The sequence below is a fragment of the Pteropus medius genome, unplaced genomic scaffold (assembly GCF_902729225.1).
Source record: "Pteropus medius unplaced genomic scaffold, Ma_sr-lr_union100, whole genome shotgun sequence".
Taxonomy (NCBI): Eukaryota; Metazoa; Chordata; class Mammalia; order Chiroptera; family Pteropodidae; genus Pteropus; species Pteropus medius.
Window position 1 is genome coordinate 3779587 of NW_024350325.1, and position 21109 is coordinate 3800695.

Consider the following 21109-nt stretch of genomic DNA (forward strand, 5'->3'; position numbering starts at 1 on the left):
TAAAAAATGTACAGCTCAAAACTCTATCAATAGAAATCAAATACATTATGAAAACACATAAAATTTACTAAATTATTAAAAATAAGACAACCTCTAACTATTTTAATAGGTAAATATACCCTTAATATATTATTGAGTAAAAAGTAAAAGCATATTCCAGATCAAACAAGTATAATCTCTTTTGCTCACAATCTCTCTAGATGCATGCATGTATATAAATACATATAAAATATATATATATTTGAAAACATAAAGTCATAATGAAACCTCAAATACAGAGGAATAAAAATGGAAAGTAAGCTATTGTTAATATACTAGTTGAGATTTTATTGAATTTGAAAAGCTATCTTGAATCTTCATTACCACTGGGAAATATGGCATCAAACTTTGTTATTGCTATAAAACAATTTAATATACAAATCTATCAAATTCGTAGAATTGGAATACTATGTTTCTACTCTAAGCACAGTATAAATAAATTTTACTTCAGATAAATTTAAAAACATACCAGAAGATTTTTTTTTTTAATTAGTATTTTGACATCTATATATTTGGGAATAGAAGCGTACCTAACTATACTCATTAGTTGGGGGTGGGGAGCCGAGGATTTGAAAATTCAGCCATTCAGTCAAAAGAGGAAATGTTTTAAAACCAAAGAATTACTGTTTTAAAAGAGTTCTCTAATTTCCACATTATTATTACATAATATTCATATAATACTATGTTATTTTAAAACCTGGTTTTCAGGGTTTCCTAAATGTAATACTTGATAATTTAGTGTGTAACAAAAATTATAGATGCTTGCTATGTTTCACAGGAAATGAATAAATTAGAGGAGCGTGTGTACAATGCATCAGCAGAAATTATGTCTCTGAAAGAAAAGCAAGTGCATTTGGAACAGGAAATGAAAGGAGAAGTGAAACTATTGAACAACATCACTAATGATCTCAGACTGAAAGATTGGGAACATTCTCAGACATTGAAAAATATCACTTTAATTCAAGGTAAAATATCTTTTTATTCCTCCAGAAAATGATATATTAAAATGTGCTGATATATGCAGAAATTTAGTATTCAAAATCCTACAGTTTAAAACAGCACACATTTACTACAAATATCTAGAGGAGGGAATCTTGAGATCATACTAAGATATGGTAAGATAACAGTATCTTGGTGTTTTTTAAAAAGGAAGGGATAAAAAAAAAATGAAATATCCCTTACAGTCTAATGAGTCATTGTTTCAAATATTTCCTATTACTGAAGACTAATACAAGTTTTCTGTAAGGCACAAAGTTCTCTACCTGTCCATAAACCGAACTCTTTTTTAAAACTTCCAGATTCTTTCTTACTTCTTATCCTATTGTATTATTAATTAGAAAAGTCTTTGAACTCTTTAATATAACCATAACTTTGTCAATTTTTCAGTTGTTTGTAAAACAAGGTAAATTGAATCTTATTGGTTTTTATTTTATTTTTTATTGTTTAATTACAGTTGACATTTCATATTTTATATTTGTTACAGGTGTACAGCATAGTGGTTAGACATTTATATAATTTATAAAGTGACCCCCCCAATTAGTCTAGTACCCACTTGGCACTATACATAGTTATTATAATATTTACATCCCCTTGACTATTTCCTAACTACCAATTTGTACTTCTTAATCCCTTCACCTTTTCCACTCAGTTCCCGCATCCCATCCTCCTATCTGGAAATCCATCAGTTTGTTCTCTGTATCTGTGTCTGTTTCTGTTTGGTTTATTTGTTTTGTTATTTATATTTCACATGTAAGTTAAATCATTTGGTATTTGTCTTTCTCTGTTTGACTTCTTTTAATTAGCAATAATACTCTCTAGGTTCATCCATATTGTCGCAAGTGGTAAGATTTGTTTTGTGTGTGTGTGTGTGTGTGTGTGTGTGCCTGAATAATATTTCATTGTATATATGTACATCTTCTTTATCCAATCATCTGCTGATGGACACTTAAATTGCTTCCATATCTTGGCTATTTAGTAAATAGTGTTGCAGTAAACACAGGAGTGTGTCTACCTTTTCAAATCGGTGTTTTTGATTTTTTCAGATAAATACCCAGGAGTGGAATTGCTGGGTCATAAGGTAGTTCTATTTTTAATTTTTTGAGGAACCTCCAAACAGTTTTCCCTAGCAGCTGCTGGTAAGGGAAACAAAAGGAAAATGAAATGGGACTACATCAACCTAAAAAGTTTTGCACAACAAAGGCAAGCATCAACAAAACAAAAAGACAACCTTCTGAATGGGAGAAGGTGTTTGCCAAGGATATGTCTGATAAGACTTTAATATTTTAAATACTCTTTCTTCTTCAATTGTATCTGAAAATATCTATTATTGACTGCTCATCTAATATGTGACCTCTTACATGAAGTCTTCTCCAGTTCCACCACGGTAATACTCTTGCCGACCTTTATATCTTGCTTAATGTTGAACATTAAGTATTCTTTCACAAAATAATTCTTAATATGATTGTCATATCTAAAAGCATCTCATACTATCTTTTAGTGAAATGTCGCATCTTTTTTGAAACAATAAGTTCCTTAAAATCAGGAACTATTTTTATATTCTCTGTAGCATCTAACCATTACAATAAGATTTTAATAAATATTTATTAAACTATAGCCCAAGAGACATATTGTATAAATTAATGCGGGCTTTGTCATTTGTGGCTTGTAAAATCAGCATCATTACTTTGTGTTCCTTCTATTTATATTAACAATTTCCAAGTAGTCATGAAGATAAAAGAGACAAAGATATTTTAATGTATTTCTCAAGTAATTATAGTAATTAGAGTCTAGAGGACCAAATTGTTGAAATGGTGAAATGGTTTGTTGGAGAGTATGTTCTACTGAGCAGTCTTTAAGGCTGCTTTCGTATTAAATATATCTAAGTCAGTGAACATGAAAACTCAAAGAAGAAGGGAAAAAAAGGAGCAAGTTTAAGCAGAAATAGCCTAGACAATTTGGCAGATTTTTTATGATATAAATATGAGGCAAGATTGAGAACAATGTAAAAAAAATTATGATCTTAATGAATAAGCCTTGAAGCATAGCTCTGAAAATTTAGGCAGATATTATTTATGCTATGTTATCATCTGAAGATTTTAGTATATGTGCTGCCCATATGAGCATGTCATCTGAGGATTTTAAATAATATGATATGCCTGGGTTTGCTTTGCCAGTAAACTGGATAATTTTGATCAGATATTTTTGATTACTAAGTATTCTAAATCAGTACACTTCTTGGGGCTATATAGAAATCTTAGTTTTCCTTCAAATAAAATAATCATAGGGAGGAAGCTAAATAGAAGATTTTGTATGTCTGTTTTATAGAAGGAATTGTTCATGGAAAAGTTTTGCTATAGCATTTATGAATTATTCCTATAACTACAGTTAGGAGGTATTAAAGATGAAGAAAAAATAGTGTGAAGTCTTATGGCTTCTTGAAATAAAACAAATCATACATTTTGGCCAGTATTAACTTAGTTTTCTTTGATATATGTTAGCAAAGGAATTGACAGTTACTATTATGTCCATTTATTGATGCACAGAGGTGGTTATTGATGTGAATATAGAACAGAATTTTGAGAGGCTAAATAGAACTCAGAACAAAGAGAGCAACTGCAATAGACTCTAAGTATCCTGAAAGTTCTTCATTCTTTTTTCCATAGCATAGCAGAATAGCTTGCTACATTCCTTTATGGTCGATGGACGTGTATATATATATATATATATATATATATATAAAATCGAGTTCTATGCTAGAAGCTAAGAGAAGAGTGGTTTATGATCTGTGTACTTCTACCCCCTCAAAATATCTAAAAGATACTGAAAACATTTATTGAGATACTTCCCACATTTTGTTCTAGGTAGTAGAAGAGTTATAACAATGGATAAAAATGAAACTATATGTAATAGCTGAGATTAATGTTACATGAAGAATAAAATAACAATAAAAATGTAGCACTCAATAAGCCTAGCTAGAATTCTTTAAGGAAAACATTTACCTCATTTTCTTACTCTGGGATTCAGATGCCTGATATCAGTAATTTTGTATAAAAATACACAGAGGGGGATTTTTAACTCTGAATGTTATGAAATAACAGATGTATTTGTTATGATTGAACTAATACACCAATATTAGAACTATATACAATTACTATACACAGTAACATGCAAAATAATTGAAAGGATAATAATTATGAAAGAGTTATGTTGCTGACTTACTAAAGAAACAGTAAACTCTCGATCTCAGATGTTAAGAGCGTAGATCTAATCTGTGTGTCCCTTGTTTCTTGTCTCACGTTCTAGTTTTTCCTGGAATGTCTGTGTCTTGCTTTAGAGCCCTAATTACTAAATCAGAGTCTTTGCTTGTCCACTTTTTTAAAAAACATCATCTTTCGTGAATTTGCTTCCTTTCAATACACTCAGCAAAATTTAGGCTTCAAACTGAGTCTTTCTGTCCTGCTTCTCCCCTCCATCAAAACTGTGTGGAGATTGAACGGCTGCTATGTTCATGATTGTGGAAGAACTGCCTTCATTGGGAAGAACTACATTCTACATGGAATAGGAGATGCATACAGATTCCTACCGATATAGACCCACGACATTTCTTGTACAATGCCGAAATATGTGTCTCCAACATTAAGTTGTAGAGAATTTGCTAGTTAATTACTTAATAATGCCCAGTAGTCTGTAGTTTGCATCACGGTTATATTAAAAAATATGCAACAACACACACATGCAAAAAAAAAAAAAAAAAAAGTGGGGGAGGGAACTAAATGTTAATGGCTATTCTCTTTTGATGATAGAATTATAAACTATATTTTTTCTCATATCTTTTCTAGGCTTTTATGTTTTCTATAATAAGTACAGTTGCTTTTGTAAAGACAATGCAATAAAACATTACTGTTTAATATCATGTACGAAGAGAAAGGGACAATGTACTATTGAGAAGAACAATAATATCTTAAAAACTAAGTAACCAGGAAAGGAAGGTTCTAAAACCTGACTTGGACCTTAAAAATGAAATAGATCAGAAAAAAATGAGAGAAGCAGGGACAAAGACTTCAAAATAGACAAAGAAAGTGGACAGAATTTACTTAGGAGATAATCTTTATTTATGTGTTCCCTCTTAGAATTTTTCTGATGTTACATCTACCCATCTGATTAAAATATATCAACAAGTACTCTCTAATCAGTGATGCTAAATATAGTTGTGTTGTCCTTGGGCTATGTATGTGGCTGAACCACAGCAATTGAAAATGCCTCTTTTAAAATATTGGTATTTGATTGTTCTGTGATACATCCAGGATTGTTTCTTCCTTTTGGAGGTGAAAAGAAAATTGCTCAGTGTTTTGCTTTAAATGAAGAGAATAATACTTGCCCTGTGCACTTTGTATAGAAGAGGGAATACTAGTAGGATTACCTTTAATTTCTAAAGAAATGCTCAGTACCATCATTCTAAAGTGAACACCACGTATCTGTTTTCCTCAGCACAGAAAATTCAAATAACTAACAGTGTTGATCCAACTTAGAATTCAAGGGCACCTGAGAAATTGTGAGACCACGTAGTCAAAATTTTTTCTGCAACTCCTCCAACTTATTTTATAATATCTATATCTATCTAGGGATTCTACTTAATATTTTACTTGAAAAAGTATTCCTTCATTCATTTTTACCTGCATGTCTTTCTCCACATCTCTCCCATTTACCCAGAGTTCTCTTTCTTTTCATTCTACTCAACCTTTAAACTACCCTTCAAATCCCACTCCCTCAATAAAGTCTTTTCAGTTATGGCTACTCATGCTGATCTGCATCTCTCTAACAAATATCTGAGTTTGTCACTATCAACCATATGGCTTTTGGTTGTCTACTGTGCGTAGTTTTGTTTCCCTTTACAGTATCACACATGGCCTCTGAGTTCTTACTTATACATTTTCCATACAGCATCTAACTCAATATAGTGAAATCTGTCTAGTTAATGTTCACAATACTAATGTGGGTTTGTGCCATCTTTGACACAGTGTCTCTTCCCTGCCCTCAGATTCTGAAAACCTAGGAAAGTGCTAGGCACACATAAATATTTATACATAATTAGGTTGTTTAATTTAGAGCTATCTTATCCTTATCAGTATAGGTCATTATATTACTCAATAGCAAGGTATGTGTCTGTTCAGAAAAGTCAGTCTTATTCATTGTTATTTTGTAACAAAAGACTTTGGATTTACTTATATAACTGTCTTAACAAATGACAACTCCATTTTACCAAAGCTTTAAGAATATGATCAGTAATTGTAATTTATTTTTTAAAGGTCCCCCTGGACCCCCAGGTGAAAAAGGAGATAGAGGTCTCACTGGAGAAGATGGTCCACGAGGCTTTCCAGGTCCAATCGGTATGGTAATAGGCACTATTTAATCACATACTACAAGGCTAGGTAATACGCATGCATGTATGTGTGTAAGGGAAAGAGCTATTTGATAATGTTCTGTGTGTGTGTGTGTGTTTGTGTGTATGTGTGTGTTTTGAGGGGGAGATTACCTGTTCCAGCAGCCTAATCATTATAATGTACTGAATGGTAAGCACTGACTCTTGGTTTCTGAAGAAAGAGAAATGCTTAATCCAGAGCAACAATGTAGGGGGCGCTATCTATATCATGGACTGACTGCAAACAGTACGTGGAAGACCCAGCTTTAGGTCATTTGGAAGAGAATATAAAAATCATCTTCATGTTGAAAATATTTGCAAGTTATCTGGTTTTTAAGATACAAAAAAAACAAAAAAAACAAAAAACAACCAATATGAGTCAAAGGCAAATTGGATTACATTCCTTATATAGTCCTTACTTAACTGGAATATATCTGCCTAAACCTAAGAAATATGAATGTAAAGATTGACTAGAATGCAGTTGACTTTTACCTTTGCTGTCAGCCATTCTATGTATTTTGCTTAGAGCAAATTGTTTCAAATTATATTCCTCTATATTGTAATCTTGAAAGCAATATTTTAAAATAAGATAATAGAAGGCAGAAAAGAAGAAAGAGCATGAAATTTCTTTGCTCTCAAGAAAATTAAAAAGGCAATAAAAAAAAGACAATGATCGTCATGTTATTCTTGGCTAGAAATCAAATACTTCTCATGCTTTTCGAAAGCGGGGTGTATATTGCATGGTCTAATTATAACTAGAATGGTTTGTGCTGACAAAAAAATGTGTAAATACCATGAACTTCATCTTATTTTTCTGTCTTTTGATTATATAAAATGTTCTTTCTGATTAATGTATTGGCTAGCCCAGGTTACATCAAAAAAACAATTTTTAAAAATGAAAAGTGTGAATTTTATACCAGCTGTCCTTGACATCATTGTACTTAAAAGCCAATATATAAAGTTTACATTATTTTTTTAAAGTTATTTTAAATAAACATATACCTATTTTGTATATATCTGGTGGGTTGTTTTTGTGCCTTTGAAAGTACTTCCAGGTAAGATTCTTTATTCATGAAAGTCTTTTTCTACTGACTAGCATTTGGCAGATCTTAATAATAGTGTGTTAACATCATAAGCAAGTGAAGTAACCAGTATTATACCAGCTGCCAGAGATGCTATTGTCAATGGTCTGTCAGCTCCTCCATTACAAACTACAATTGTCTAAGCTTTATAATGCAGCCACAGCAATTCAGACTGGGCCACAACTTGCCATACAAAGCTTCGTCTTGGGAGAATCTTTTGCAGTTATTTCTGAACTATGGATGTGTGAAATAGAAAGAGGGATTTAAAAGTTTTAGCTTTTGTTGATACCATAAACAGATGCCGTTGCAAAGCTGCCTTGAGTCTTGTATTGAGGGTTTTGCCTGTTGCTGTTAGTACTGCTCATTACACAACTAGGCATTATCCAGGCCTTTATAACAGAGAGGTGATAAATCGACTCTAGATTATGAGGTTGCCATTTTGTTTGGTGTACTGCAGAAAAAAGTATTCAAGTTATCAGACATCTCTCCTCATGGATTCTTCCCTACCTAATTGCTGCATTCTGTTTTGTTCTCTGCCAGATTGCCTAACTGCCCCGTATTAGATACTAAAATCAGGAGGTTAAGAGTATATGATAGACCAACGTGAAAATTCTACTTCCCGAATCGAACAAGTTTATTAAAGCCCTACCTATACATCCAAGCGAACCCACCAAACTCAGCCTGACAAAGTCAAAGTCACCTAGACTCACAACCATGATATGAAAATCTGAGAAACTTAAGTGATTATGCTAGTGATCTTAAGTAACCAATACTATTACAATTCTTACTCATGTACTGGGTGAATATTATGAATATTATGTTAAAATATGCTTGACCGCAAAACAATATAACAGAAATTTATTTCAGAGTGTCATTTCCTTGGAAGTACACCAGGGGGAATGAACTATTATCTTTTACTTGAAAGAATGTTTATTCTATTTTTTTAAGTTAGTTAATCAATTAATTAATTAAATTTATTTTTAACATGATGATATTGGTTAACAAAATCCAGTAAGTTGCAGGTGTACAATTCAACAGTAAGGTATATATATATATATTGTATTGTGTGTTCACTGCCCATAGTTAGATTTCTTTCTGTCACAACATATTTGACCCTTTGAGGACTTTCCCTGTGCCTAGCGCTCTACCACAAACTCTGGATCCTGTGCACAGAAATATAGAGTTTCTGTCTTCACAGAACTTACAGTATGATAAGTAATTATACAAGGATGATGAATGTCATGATCAGAAATTCTTGATTTCATCTGAGATACTTTGGGGCCACCTTTAGGGTTATTCCACCATGATAGCAATGCTTTGAAGAAAGAATACCTCCTTAGTTCCTAAAGAAATTGTCTTGCCATTTAATGTGCAGTTTCTGCCCATTGGGATCACAAGGTAGCCTGACCTGTAGGCACAGGAGGAACTACCTTCATAAGATGCCTTGAGAGAGAACCAAAGACTCCTGTGGTTACAAAATTTTCATCATCAACCAGTGCTGTTTACTTTTCATATATAGCCTGAATTTTCCACCATATGAATCATGCCTCTGGAGGAGACATAAAGTCCATTCTAACTGTGGATATTGGAAGACAGGAATCATATTTTATTAGTCTTTATATCCATGCGTGTCTTTATCCCACCTCACCCCTACTCCCAGTCTGACCTAGAAAGGCTTCTCTCCCCAGGCTTTATGAAGGATAGCACTTGTTAAAATATACATTCGAGTAAGGAATATTGTACCAATGAATCCAAAAATGTCACTGCTGATTATGTACATACCATTAAGCAAAACTAAATTTAGCGGCCTTCACAAAAGAGTGGCAAAAATAATGATTATATTACTCTGAAGAAGGAAAAGGAGGAGGAGGGTTAACACAAAGCATTTATCACATGACAGTCACTTTTTCTAAATGTTTTAACATTTATTAGCTCTTTTAATCATCACATCGAACTTTTGATATAGGGACAAATCATATACCATTTTGCAGATGCACAGAAAGCTTAAATGACAATCAGCAGCTGGTATGTGGCAGAACCAGTATTTGAATCCAAATGGACATAATTGTGTAAAATGTACTTGTGTTGCCTGTGGATTAAAAGCAGGTGCCACGCCCTTCCTCCTTGCCATAAATTACTGCAGAAAATTAGCTAATTCACTTGAATGGCTGAATCTGGTCTCTTGGAATAAAATTCAATAGTTGTGCTTATATTTAGGGGTCACATTTTCAAACATTATTAAACAAACAAGTCTACAGGCTATATGGTCTGCTTAAACATGTTCCATAATGGAGGTCAAATAATCAAGTAATTTCTATGAAGTTATCAAATGTGCTGTATTTATGAATTCATTCGTTCACCTATTGAAAATGTAATATAATCCCTGGTTGAACAGCTGTATTCCGAGTGTCACTATAATTTACTCAGTGAACCATCACTGAAGATGCTCTTTCTAATCTCCCAAGGCATTCTCTATTCATTTCTTTGTTTTTCTAAAATTTTAATCTCTAAAATTCTCTTCTTTATTTATTTGTTAACTTTCTTACCATCTGTCTCCACACCGAAAGATCTGTTTCGATAAGAATCTTTGTAACTCCAGGAATGTGCAGGAACAATATGTGTGCTCAGTATAATTTTTTTGAATTAGTGCAGAAATTGGTAAAAATGGGAGTCACCAGTGAGTGGCACTCTATAAAATGTTCTAAGGTAAAGAAATAAGAATTTAGCATCGATATTTTTATTTGTAGTTATGAGTGACAGATCTTAATAATTTTAGGTGCAAAGGTCTGACTACCTTGATTGGATAATGAAGGAAGGTATAAATATTAACCTATCAGCCTCTTTGAGAACTGATGTTAAGCCTTTTTAGGCTGTGTGCCAATATATAATACAAAATGTGTGTGTATGTATACAATATATCAATATATATACAAGGTAATATACATTGAATAATTAAATTAAATGCAGGTGCTCTGACTTTACCAATATTTCTAAACATAACATCATTTTATTGCTTTGGCTATCTGCTTAATTTCTGTTGGAATCAAAGTTTTACACTAGGTCGAATAATATTTCTTAACCATTTAGAATAATATATTTCTTAAACTAAATATTTCTTACAGAATAGTTAGCCGAAATTTAGGAGTCTACATGAATGAACCTCAAGAAAATGTTTTTTAAATAAATTAAATATATATAAGCCCTGTCTCTTGGAACTTGTAACCTAATGGCAATATATTAAAAGATCGACTTTGGCAAAAGATGTATAATCAGTTTTTAATAATGTGCTTCCCAAGGAGCCAACTGAAAATTAGCTTAAATAGGATCTTGTGAACTGATAATGACACTTAAAATGAGATTTTTACAATAATTAATCTCAAACTGCTGGATTCCAGAATGAAATATTTTATTCCACTAAAAAATAACTTTCGCTTTTTTAGGCAGTTTTCAGTCACCACAGTGATTTAGGGTAAAAAAAAGAAAAAGAAAAAAAAAAGAAAAAAAAAGTTTTTATTTCAGTATGTAAAACCCTGGTTTTGTATATGTATATAATATATGATTCATTTATGGATATATTTATATATTATATATACACATACTGTACGCACACACCCCACACGTATACATGTAGTAATGTTATTGTTTGGAATTACAGTGGAATATGTAAGAAGAAGTCCATGAGAGATAATGTATTCCAGAACTAGGATCCCAATTATTAAAATAAATGCTTTTTGATACTTCTTATTGCTTGAGCTGTGCTTTTCCTGGGATAATTCAATTTTTANGACTTTGGCAAAAGATGTATAATCAGTTTTTAATAATGTGCTTCCCAAGGAGCCAACTGAAAATTAGCTTAAATAGGATCTTGTGAACTGATAATGACACTTAAAATGAGATTTTTACAATAATTAATCTCAAACTGCTGGATTCCAGAATGAAATATTTTATTCCACTAAAAAATAACTTTCGCTTTTTTAGGCAGTTTTCAGTCACCACAGTGATTTAGGGTAAAAAAAAGAAAAAGAAAAAAAAAAGAAAAAAAAAGTTTTTATTTCAGTATGTAAAACCCTGGTTTTGTATATGTATATAATATATGATTCATTTATGGATATATTTATATATTATATATACACATACTGTACGCACACACCCCACACGTATACATGTAGTAATGTTATTGTTTGGAATTACAGTGGAATATGTAAGAAGAAGTCCATGAGAGATAATGTATTCCAGAACTAGGATCCCAATTATTAAAATAAATGCTTTTTGATACTTCTTATTGCTTGAGCTGTGCTTTTCCTGGGATAATTCAATTTTTAGCTTATACATTTCAAAGTTATTTCAGCTACAGCAAAATCCAGCCATTTGAAGATTTCTGATTAGATGATATAACTGTTCTGTTTAAAATGCCAAGATTTTTTTTGATATGTTTTTATTTGTAATAACAATATTATTTATTGGAAATCTACAATACTCATGTTTTTACTTACTGTTTATCAATGGCACACATGAAATTTTAGGAAAGATATTATTCTTTCATTTGGAAATTCACTTATTTTATATTCATTAATGAAACTAGATTGTTTCATTATACTCTCAAGTCTGTATGAGAAATGAATTATCACTGGTTTTCCTCCTTAACCATGCAGGTCCTCCAGGTCTTAAAGGTGATCGGGGATCGATTGGCTTTCCTGGAAGTCGAGGATTTTCAGGACCACCAGGGAAGACTGGGAGGCCAGGTATTTTCTTTATAGAATATGTAAAATAAATACCAGATCATATTTTTTTCTCAGCTTCTTAGGTAACAAAAACAATGGTCATCATAGTATGAATAGTAGCACTCACATGCAGTTTATTTTGTGGTCTGAAATATTTGAAACTGATTATTATCCAATTTTTATGCCCCAAAGGGAAATAGTTAAAAAAAGAAAAAAAAAGAGGATTTATAAACTTTGCACAACCATAAATCACTATGAAGAATGGTCTCTATCTTAGAACAAAGAGAATGGAAAGATTGGCAAAGAAAAACAAATAAGCAAAATATAAATTAAACCTTCAAACCCTGTTAAGTTACAATTAGAGAAATACAGATGGGCCTGAAATCCTATCTTATGCAAGATAAACTGCCTGCTATTATATATTAATACTTAATAATCAACATTATTCAGACCCTTTAAAATTTACGTATATGATGACATTATTTCCATTCCTTTTGCCAGTAGCCCAAGACTACATTGTGAACTTTGCACAGAAATTTTAGAATTGCGCATGTTTATTTTTTCCTAATTTCAAAGTAAATTATGACCAAGAGAATAGGATCTTTAACATTGAGATTTTCTTTTTCTTTTTTTTTTAACATTTTGTTTTGTTAAATAGTTTTAGGTTTATAGAAAAATTGCAGAGAAAATACAGAGTTCTCATATATACCACCTACCCACATACAGTTACCCCCTATTATTAACATCTTGCATTGGTGGGGTATATATGTTACAGTTTATGGACCAATAACAATGCATTATTATTAACTAAAATCCACAGTCTACATTAGGGTTCACTCTTGGTGTTGCACATTCTATGGGTTCTGACAAATGTATAATGACATGTATTCACCATTAGAGTATCATACAGAATAGTTTCACTGCCCTAAACATCCTGCGTGGTTCTGGTTTGTTTCATTTACTCATCACCATCCCTTGTCAACAACTGATCTTTTTGCTGTCTCCATAGTTTTGCCTTTTCTAGAATGTCATATAATTGGAGTCATACTATATGTAATCTTTTCAACTGGCTTATTTCACTTAGCAATTTAGGTGAATGTGTTTAAGATTCTGCATGCTTTTTTGTGACCTGATAGCTCATTTACTTATTTATTTTTTAATGTTTGGTATATTCTAGTGTATGCATGTACCACAGTTTATTTATCCATTTACCTATTAAAGTCCTTTATAATAGGTCACTTCCAAGTTTTGGCAATCATAAATAAAGCTGCTTTAAGCTTTCATGTGCACATTTTTGTGTGTACATGAGTTTACCTAGAAGTGTGATCAATGCATTGCATGGTAAACCTGCATTTAGTTTTGTAAGAAACTGTCAAACCGTCTTCCAAAGTGGCCATACCATTTGACATTCCCATCAGAAATGAATGAGAATTCCTAATGCTCCACATCCTCACCAGCATCTGGTGTTGTCAATGTTTTGGATTTAGCAATTCTAATAGGTATGTTGAGGTGTTTTTGATAGTATCAGTGCTTATGTACTGTGTCGATGGCAATTAGGCTTGGAGAAATATTAGCTAAACACAAATAAGCAACCCATACTCAGTCTCCACCAGAAACCCAATTACCTGAACTGAATGATGTGTTTATGTACTAACAATCTCTAAAACTGTCTAGCTTTAATCAGGCATTTTTTGGCAACATGGGAAGAAGTGTTTGTCTATTAATTTGTTTGAAATGATCTGCATTATCTAGGAATTGCTGAATTTCCTCTATGAGCAATTCATATTCGCTAGATAAATACATTTAAAAACCTTGAACTTAACAAAATTACAAAAGCTACTTATAGATTCTAAGATAATTCAAAATAATTCTGTGAATGAGAAAACATTTTATCTGTATTCTAAGTTTTAAATAGTGTATTAGTCTACTATCTATCTCCAATAGCTAGTCATTTACTGAACCTGGCAAAATCATGGTAAGATTTCATTTTGGGATCTTTCTGGTACAGTCTATTTGTAACTTCCTATTTACATTAAATCATAAAGATTAACTTTATAAATGAATGTCACTATGAACTATAAGTAAATCAGAGTTACTAATTTGTCTTTCTAGAAAGTCTACACAAAAAGGGGAAAAATGGCAGAAATTTTAGGGATGTTAAGAAGTCCTCTCTTCCTCACAAGTCTGTTTTGCAAAACTTTTTTCTTTAAGTGGTCAGAGAAGTTGGGAATAAACCCAGAAGAGACATGTAACTGTAGCACAACTTATCTGATTTAGTGAGAAATAATTTATCTTATTTACTGAGTGCCTATGTTGTCTCATATACTGTGCTTGGAAGTAAGAATACAAGACAAGCTAGTTTCCCATTCTTGAGAAGTTTACTTCCAGAAATTTTCTCACAATGACCTCTCTAGTAAGGTTTAATCAAACAGATGATTTTATAAATATTTCGTGAAGTATCTGATCTTAGGTTGTTCATTTTGGGGGATTAAACATTTGTCAAAGTAGTTTGACCTTAAATTTCATGGCAGCACATAATTATTTCATACCTAATGTTTTCTTTGCCCTATTGGAAAATACAGGGATAGCATAGTACACCTTTGTACTTTATAGAGATAGCATAGTACATATTTGAATCCTATACCTAAAGTCTACCTCTTCACTCCGTTCACCTGTGCCTCAGTTTTCTTATCTACAAAAGAAAGGCCAATAAGAGGATCCACATTTTAGAATTTCTGTAAAAATCAAATGGATCAATAGGTATCTTAAAGTGTTTCAAACAATTTCTGTCACTAAGCAAGCTGTATATACATATCAGTTGTTAGTTATAGCTTATACAAGTTTTAATTTTTCTACTCTCAAACTCCTGGAGTTCAATAAATGCTCAATTAGCCAAAGAACTTGAGAGAGCATTCATTCATTCATTCACCTAGTCAATAAAATTTCATGAGGGTTCACTCTGTGTTGGAGGTAAATATAGCATAGCCACTGCCCTCAAGGATGAGGTGACTGAAAAATTAGATATAATGCAATGCGGTAAGTAATAAACATTTAGGAAGCAGGACAAAAAAGCTATGAGAGTAGGGAGTGATTAATTCCGAACAGTAAGGCGTGTTACAGAGGAAGTAGTGTTAGCACTGGCCTAAAAGATACATTGAATTTCTTTATGTCTATGGTTCTCAAACTTTAGCTGGCATCAGAATCACCTGGAGGGTCTGTTAAAACAGCTTACTGGGCTCTACCGTTGAAGTTTCTGAGTCAATAGATCAGGGACTGCACTCCCAGAAATTCATTCACAGCCCATCTGTGGGACACACTAATCTCAGGAAATGAAAAATAAAATAGATAAAGTGTAATAGGAATAAAAAGACAAGGCTTAGATTGAGGTGGAAGACATCAGGCTTCCTGGAGGAGGAAGAAAGTCACAGACAAAGGAAAACAAAAAGAAAAAGATGAAAAAGCCCAAATCAAGTTGCTTATACCTCAGTTTTGCCTGCTTTAGGAAAGTGGGACATTTAATGCTTTTGTACGTAATTTGAGATAATGTGTGCAAAGGACCTACCCAGAACAGAGTCAGGTTTGTAATAGGCCTTCTAAAATGATATAACAGTGATGTTTAATATAATAATAATTATTATGATCACCATCAACATTATAATTACATTTAAATTTCTATAGGTTGTTATAAATTGATATTCTAGATTACCTTGTGATATTCTGTTTCCATTAAAAGCAAGCATTGTGAATTGTCCTAATTTTAAAAATGTTATTTTTTTATCTTTTTTTTTTTTCAAGGAAATTCTGGACAAAAAGGACAGAAGGGGGAAAAAGGGAGTGGAAGCATGCTAAGTAAGTTTATAGTTTCTTGTTTTTTTGTGTGCACTTTTGTAATAAACAAGCTTTGCTAGTAGTGGTCTGGGCTTGAAGCAAATGATGAAAAAGAACTTCAACATTGAGCCATAGAGATTCTGTGGAAGTCAGTCACAGTTTTCTACAAAATGTATTAATTGGAGTAAAGTAAATAGATTATATTACACAACTCTTTGAATCTCATTACCTATTTGTATTTTGTTTTTAGGATGAGCACAATTTTCTAAAAATTCCACGTAGAAAATTGTTCAATTTTCAAGCCAAAATGTCTATCTGCTGAAGAAAAATTGAGCTTATAAATAGAAACTATTACAGCCTCCTTACCTACTAACTGAGCTAACTGAAATGTTACTTATAGGAATGTGGACAATCTAAGAACCCTGATGGACTAATTCTCAGATGGCTGTTGTTTTTTTTTTTTTAAATTCATTTTGTTTTGTTTTTGCTAAGTACTTGAAAAGCAGTGTTCTATAACCGAGACCTAAACTGCAACAGAATAGATTTCACGAACAAGATTTCTGTCGATGGAATGCCGATGTCATATTGTAATGTAGAGAATGTGTAAATTGGACCTTAAAAACTAAATATTAGATGAGATATCTTTAATTCATCATAACATAAGGTAATTGTGTCTAGGCCAAGTCTACAGAGATATAATGAAAAGATCATGAAAAGGAATGAGGAATATATACTTGATTTAGAAATCAAGAGTTCCTTCCCTATATTCCCAGTAGTAGCTACATGTGATTTGTATGTGTGTCTTTGGGAATAGCTGATATTGCACACAAGAATCGTAATCTTTACCCATTACAGGTCTGTTTTAGACAGGTTATGGCAAATTCTTTAATATACCAAAAATCTAGCAGTTTTCAGTTGTAATTATTGTTTAAAAAATATAGTACCGATTTCTCTGCCTTAGCAAAAATAATTATTTTGACCTAATACTGTATATAGATACTACTTTTAGACAATTTAGGGTCACTATTGTGAATGCCAGCCATTAAAATATGGTTTCTGTATGAAAGTGTGATGCTTTCCACAATCATTGCATTGTTGATCTGCATTTGCCCTTAAATTGAGCAACAATGAGTACTCTGTATCTCCCCAAAGTGCTTTAGTGTTAGTTAATGATTATTAGTGTTTTCATTATTATATTAAGATAATAGAAACATTAGTACATCTTTTCTCCTTTGTGTCCATTTATTCTTTAAATATTCACTTTTGTCTGCTATATACTTTTTTCCACTTCTTCTCCCAGCTCCCTATCACTCCATTTATTTTCAGTTGAGCACCTACTGTAACTCTACCTTCCCTATCCTCATGTTTTTCTCTATCTTTATCTCTACCTTTATCTTTATCTTCAGTTCTTCTTTATCTCCTTTTCTCCTTTCCTGAGTTACTTAACTTTGACTCTGGTTAATCTCGGCAAATAAGGGACTCCTTTACTTTGTAGTCTATAAACTGAACACCCACACTGTCTTCTGTTGCCTGAGGTTATCAAATGCTTTGAACATATTTTCAGATATGTTCAGAAATGTTTTCAGTTACAGGTTTTTTTTTTTTTTTGGCTGTTTGAAGATTATATGTATTCTTTCTTTGAGAAAGTATTAAGAGAGATATTTCTGTGTGTAAGTATAATAGTCTCCAGATACCCTTCATGCACCCGATGAGAGTAAATAAGTCTCTGATGTTTCAAAAAGAGAGAAAGAATCATATACACAAACATCTACACAGTATGGTTGCTTTTTCCTTATTTAAGTAAATATGCCCATGTGAGTACATATGGCTATTTTTTTTCTCTCAATGGGTACACATTATTCCATTATATAGCTATACTATAATTACCATAATATATCATTCAATCCACTAGTCATGAACACTTGATGATTTTTGTTTGCTTTGATTTGGCTTTAATAAACAATGTGACATTCAGCATTCTCATACATGATCTTATGGAAATATTTTTTAATAGAGAATTTTCTAGTAGTAGAATCGATAGTTCGAAAATGAAATGCATTTTACAATGTGATGGAGTCTTACTTCCAAAATGGTTCCAAAAAGATTGGAGCCATTTTGGAAGTAAGTACCAATTTATTCTCTATGAAAGTGACTGATTCTCCACATCTTAAATTAATTCTGATACATAAAAATTTATATTGAATTATTTTAATATACATTCTTTCATATTTTTCAGACATGATTTAAATATAATAAAAATAATGATTGATTTCTTCTTTTATATATGTGTTAGGACCAAGTACCGCTCCCTGATCATATTAGGGCAGGGCCCTTTTAAGATCAGGTGAGTTGGGCAGGACACCTTCTGCTACCATCTCATTGAAACGCCCTTCACCTCTGGACAAGTCATCAACACAACTAACTCCAAGATCTTGTGGCTTCTCCTAACAACCTTGGTTCCCGTATAGGGCCCAGCTTTCTAATGACTTCCTCTTCTGGTCTCGGGTACCGTTTTGGCTTCTGCTCTCATGCTAATACCTTTCCCCACTCTAGTACCCCACCATTGCTATCAACCCCTAGCACCCCTAATCAGGACACTTCCCATTGTGCTGACTGGCATGCTGCTCCAACCAATCCTCAGAGCCAGGCCATGAGCCCTCTGCCACCTACTCATCTAGTATCTTGTTGAACCAATTTAACCCAATGGGTTCTAGGAGAAATCTCATGGATATTGACTATATGTGAATTGTTTACATTCAAAAACACTATTCTCAACCAGTGATAGAGATAATATAAAAGGAAATCCATTCATTTATCCACTCATTCACTCATTCATTTAGTACATGTTCATTGCTCGTCTTGTATCTCCTGGAGCTGGACTTAACAGCTAATAATATGGCTATTGTGACTGAACTTAGAGAGCTAGTTGTCCCTAAAAGATATAGACATGTAAACAGGAAATTATACAATATAGCAGAGCTATATTGCAGGAAGAATAGAGTTCTATGGCTATTTAGAAGAGATTGAGATTAAGATTTTTAAATTCCTTATCATATTAAAAAGCTAAATTGATTTTGATTTGCTTAGTTTACTTTCTTGTGTCCTTATTCTCCAAATAACAGCATTTTTTTAAGTTTTAGAGTGAGGTAAAGTGGAGCTTGACAATTCATTCGACAAAACAAAACTTGTTTTCTTAAATTATCTGGCCATTGCAAGCAAGAGTTTTTGATCATGAAAAAATAGAGCTCATAATTTTTTATTCTAAAAAGCTCTTTGTATTTTGTGCTTTAAATATTCAGTATAGATCTTGTAGGAAAAGAAATATTTCAGTGGAACTGGAGATATTTTGTGTAGGTGAAGAGCTGAAAATGAGAAAGGAGAAAAGATAAGAAAAAGCAGATCAAAAAAAAACAAAACAAAAGGAATAGGAAATATGTGGGATTCCATATTATTTTTTAGTATCTCTATTATTAGATCACATTTTTACAATTCTTCTTTCCTTCAAGGTTTGACACATAGACCCAGCATTCACAGCATTAAGGTTCTAGTAGAATTCTAAGTAGTGTTTGTTTGTATCTTACCACTTCCATTCCCTTCCCTGTGAAATGAACATCTTAACACCTACCTCACAGGGTTGTTGTGAGGATTACATAAGATATTGTGTATGTGAAGATGCTCTATAACAGTGGTCCCCAATCTTTTTGGCACCAGGGATCAGTGCTCCTATGAAAATCTAATGCCTGATGATCTGAGGCGGAGCTTAGGTGGTGATGCTAGCTGGGGAGTGGCTACAAATACAGATGAAGCTTCACTCAATAGCCTGCTGCTCACCTTCTGCTGTGCAGCCCGGTTACTAGCAGGCCACAGATTGGTCCATGGCCCAGGGGTTGGGATCCTTGTTCTATAAAATCATGAAGTGCTTTGAACATGTAAGGTATGGTTCACAGTAGTCTCTCTGATCTGGAACTGCTACTCCATGGGGTATAATGCAGACATTTTAAATCTGTAATCAGAAGGAGTGAAAGCAAAATAAAAATTGAAGAAGCCAAATAAGCGAAATAAGCGTCAAGACTGCTGCTAGAGAGTAAGATAACATTTTATATTAGATAGAGCAATGCAAGTGTGACCAGATCACAAATCAATTAGTCTGAGCCAAACAAAAGAGCATAAGTTATAAATAAAAAGAGCAGCTAAACAGAGTGCATGCCAAAGGCCAGAAACTGTCAACAGAGGTCAGAAAAACATGTCAGGCTAATAAAACAAGAGTCAGGGCTCTGAAAGACAAAGCTTAGACCCAAGACACTGCTGATGAGAAAGCTCTAAGAAGGGCTGAAATAAATTAGAGTTGTCAGTGGTACTCTGGGTCTGTACCTGCATGACACCAAAGTCTCCAGGGAAAAACAGGAGAGTGGAGAAGAATCAGCCAGTTATCAAATGGTCCTAAATATTAGCAAACCGGCAATATTGATTAGCCGGTTAATGCAAACATCTGGAGATTAATTGGATCTCTTTGTCCATGGTTTAATTGGATGTGATTTCCTACCCTACTTCGCACCGAGGAACAGGTAGAGCCTGGTGTCCTCTTCACTTGTCAGGACATCTTGGTCCATGTTAGCTGCAGAATGGCCCTGATCTCAGAGATTCTGGGAGACGGTTCCAGGGGATTCAGTTTGCAAGTTATCTGACACCCCAGAATACCAATAGATAAGACTATAACTAGGATGTAAATTTAGAGTATCTTATTTTGAAACTCATACAATTTGTCTTTTATTTGATTTTGACTGAGGATTCAGCTCAATTGTAAGTGAATTCGGTCTTTCTCAAAGTATTCAATTGATGAAAGTAAAGCCTTCTCTAATTACCAAGTAATTATAATAATGAGCATTTAGATAACATTTGCTGTACACCAGGGGCTTTTGATGCATTATCTCATTTAATCCTCGGAAGAGCTTTTGAGGTAAGTACTATTATCATTCTCATTTTATAGATTAGAAAGTGAAGCTTACATCTAATAAGAGGAA

At 32.9% G+C, this 21109-nt stretch overlaps 1 protein-coding gene across 8 annotated transcripts in view; it reads left to right on the forward strand.

The window, feature by feature from the left end:
* The window catches only part of MSR1 (macrophage scavenger receptor 1), a 72826-nt gene that overhangs the window by 22011 nt on the left and 29706 nt on the right, over positions 1–21109 (forward strand). For 5 of the 8 annotated variants that reach the window (XM_039839328.1, XM_039839324.1, XM_039839331.1 and 2 more), the window contains 4 exons: positions 818–1004; positions 6345–6425; positions 12192–12281; positions 16056–16109. In XM_039839328.1, the coding sequence (XP_039695262.1) occupies positions 818–1004; positions 6345–6425; positions 12192–12281; positions 16056–16109 (412 nt within the window). Of the gene's footprint in view, positions 1–817; positions 1005–6344; positions 6426–12191; positions 12282–16055; positions 16110–16338; positions 17965–18381; positions 19041–21109 lie in introns of those variants that run through there. The other 3 variants (XM_039839329.1, XM_039839332.1, XM_039839326.1) reach the window with 3 other exon arrangements.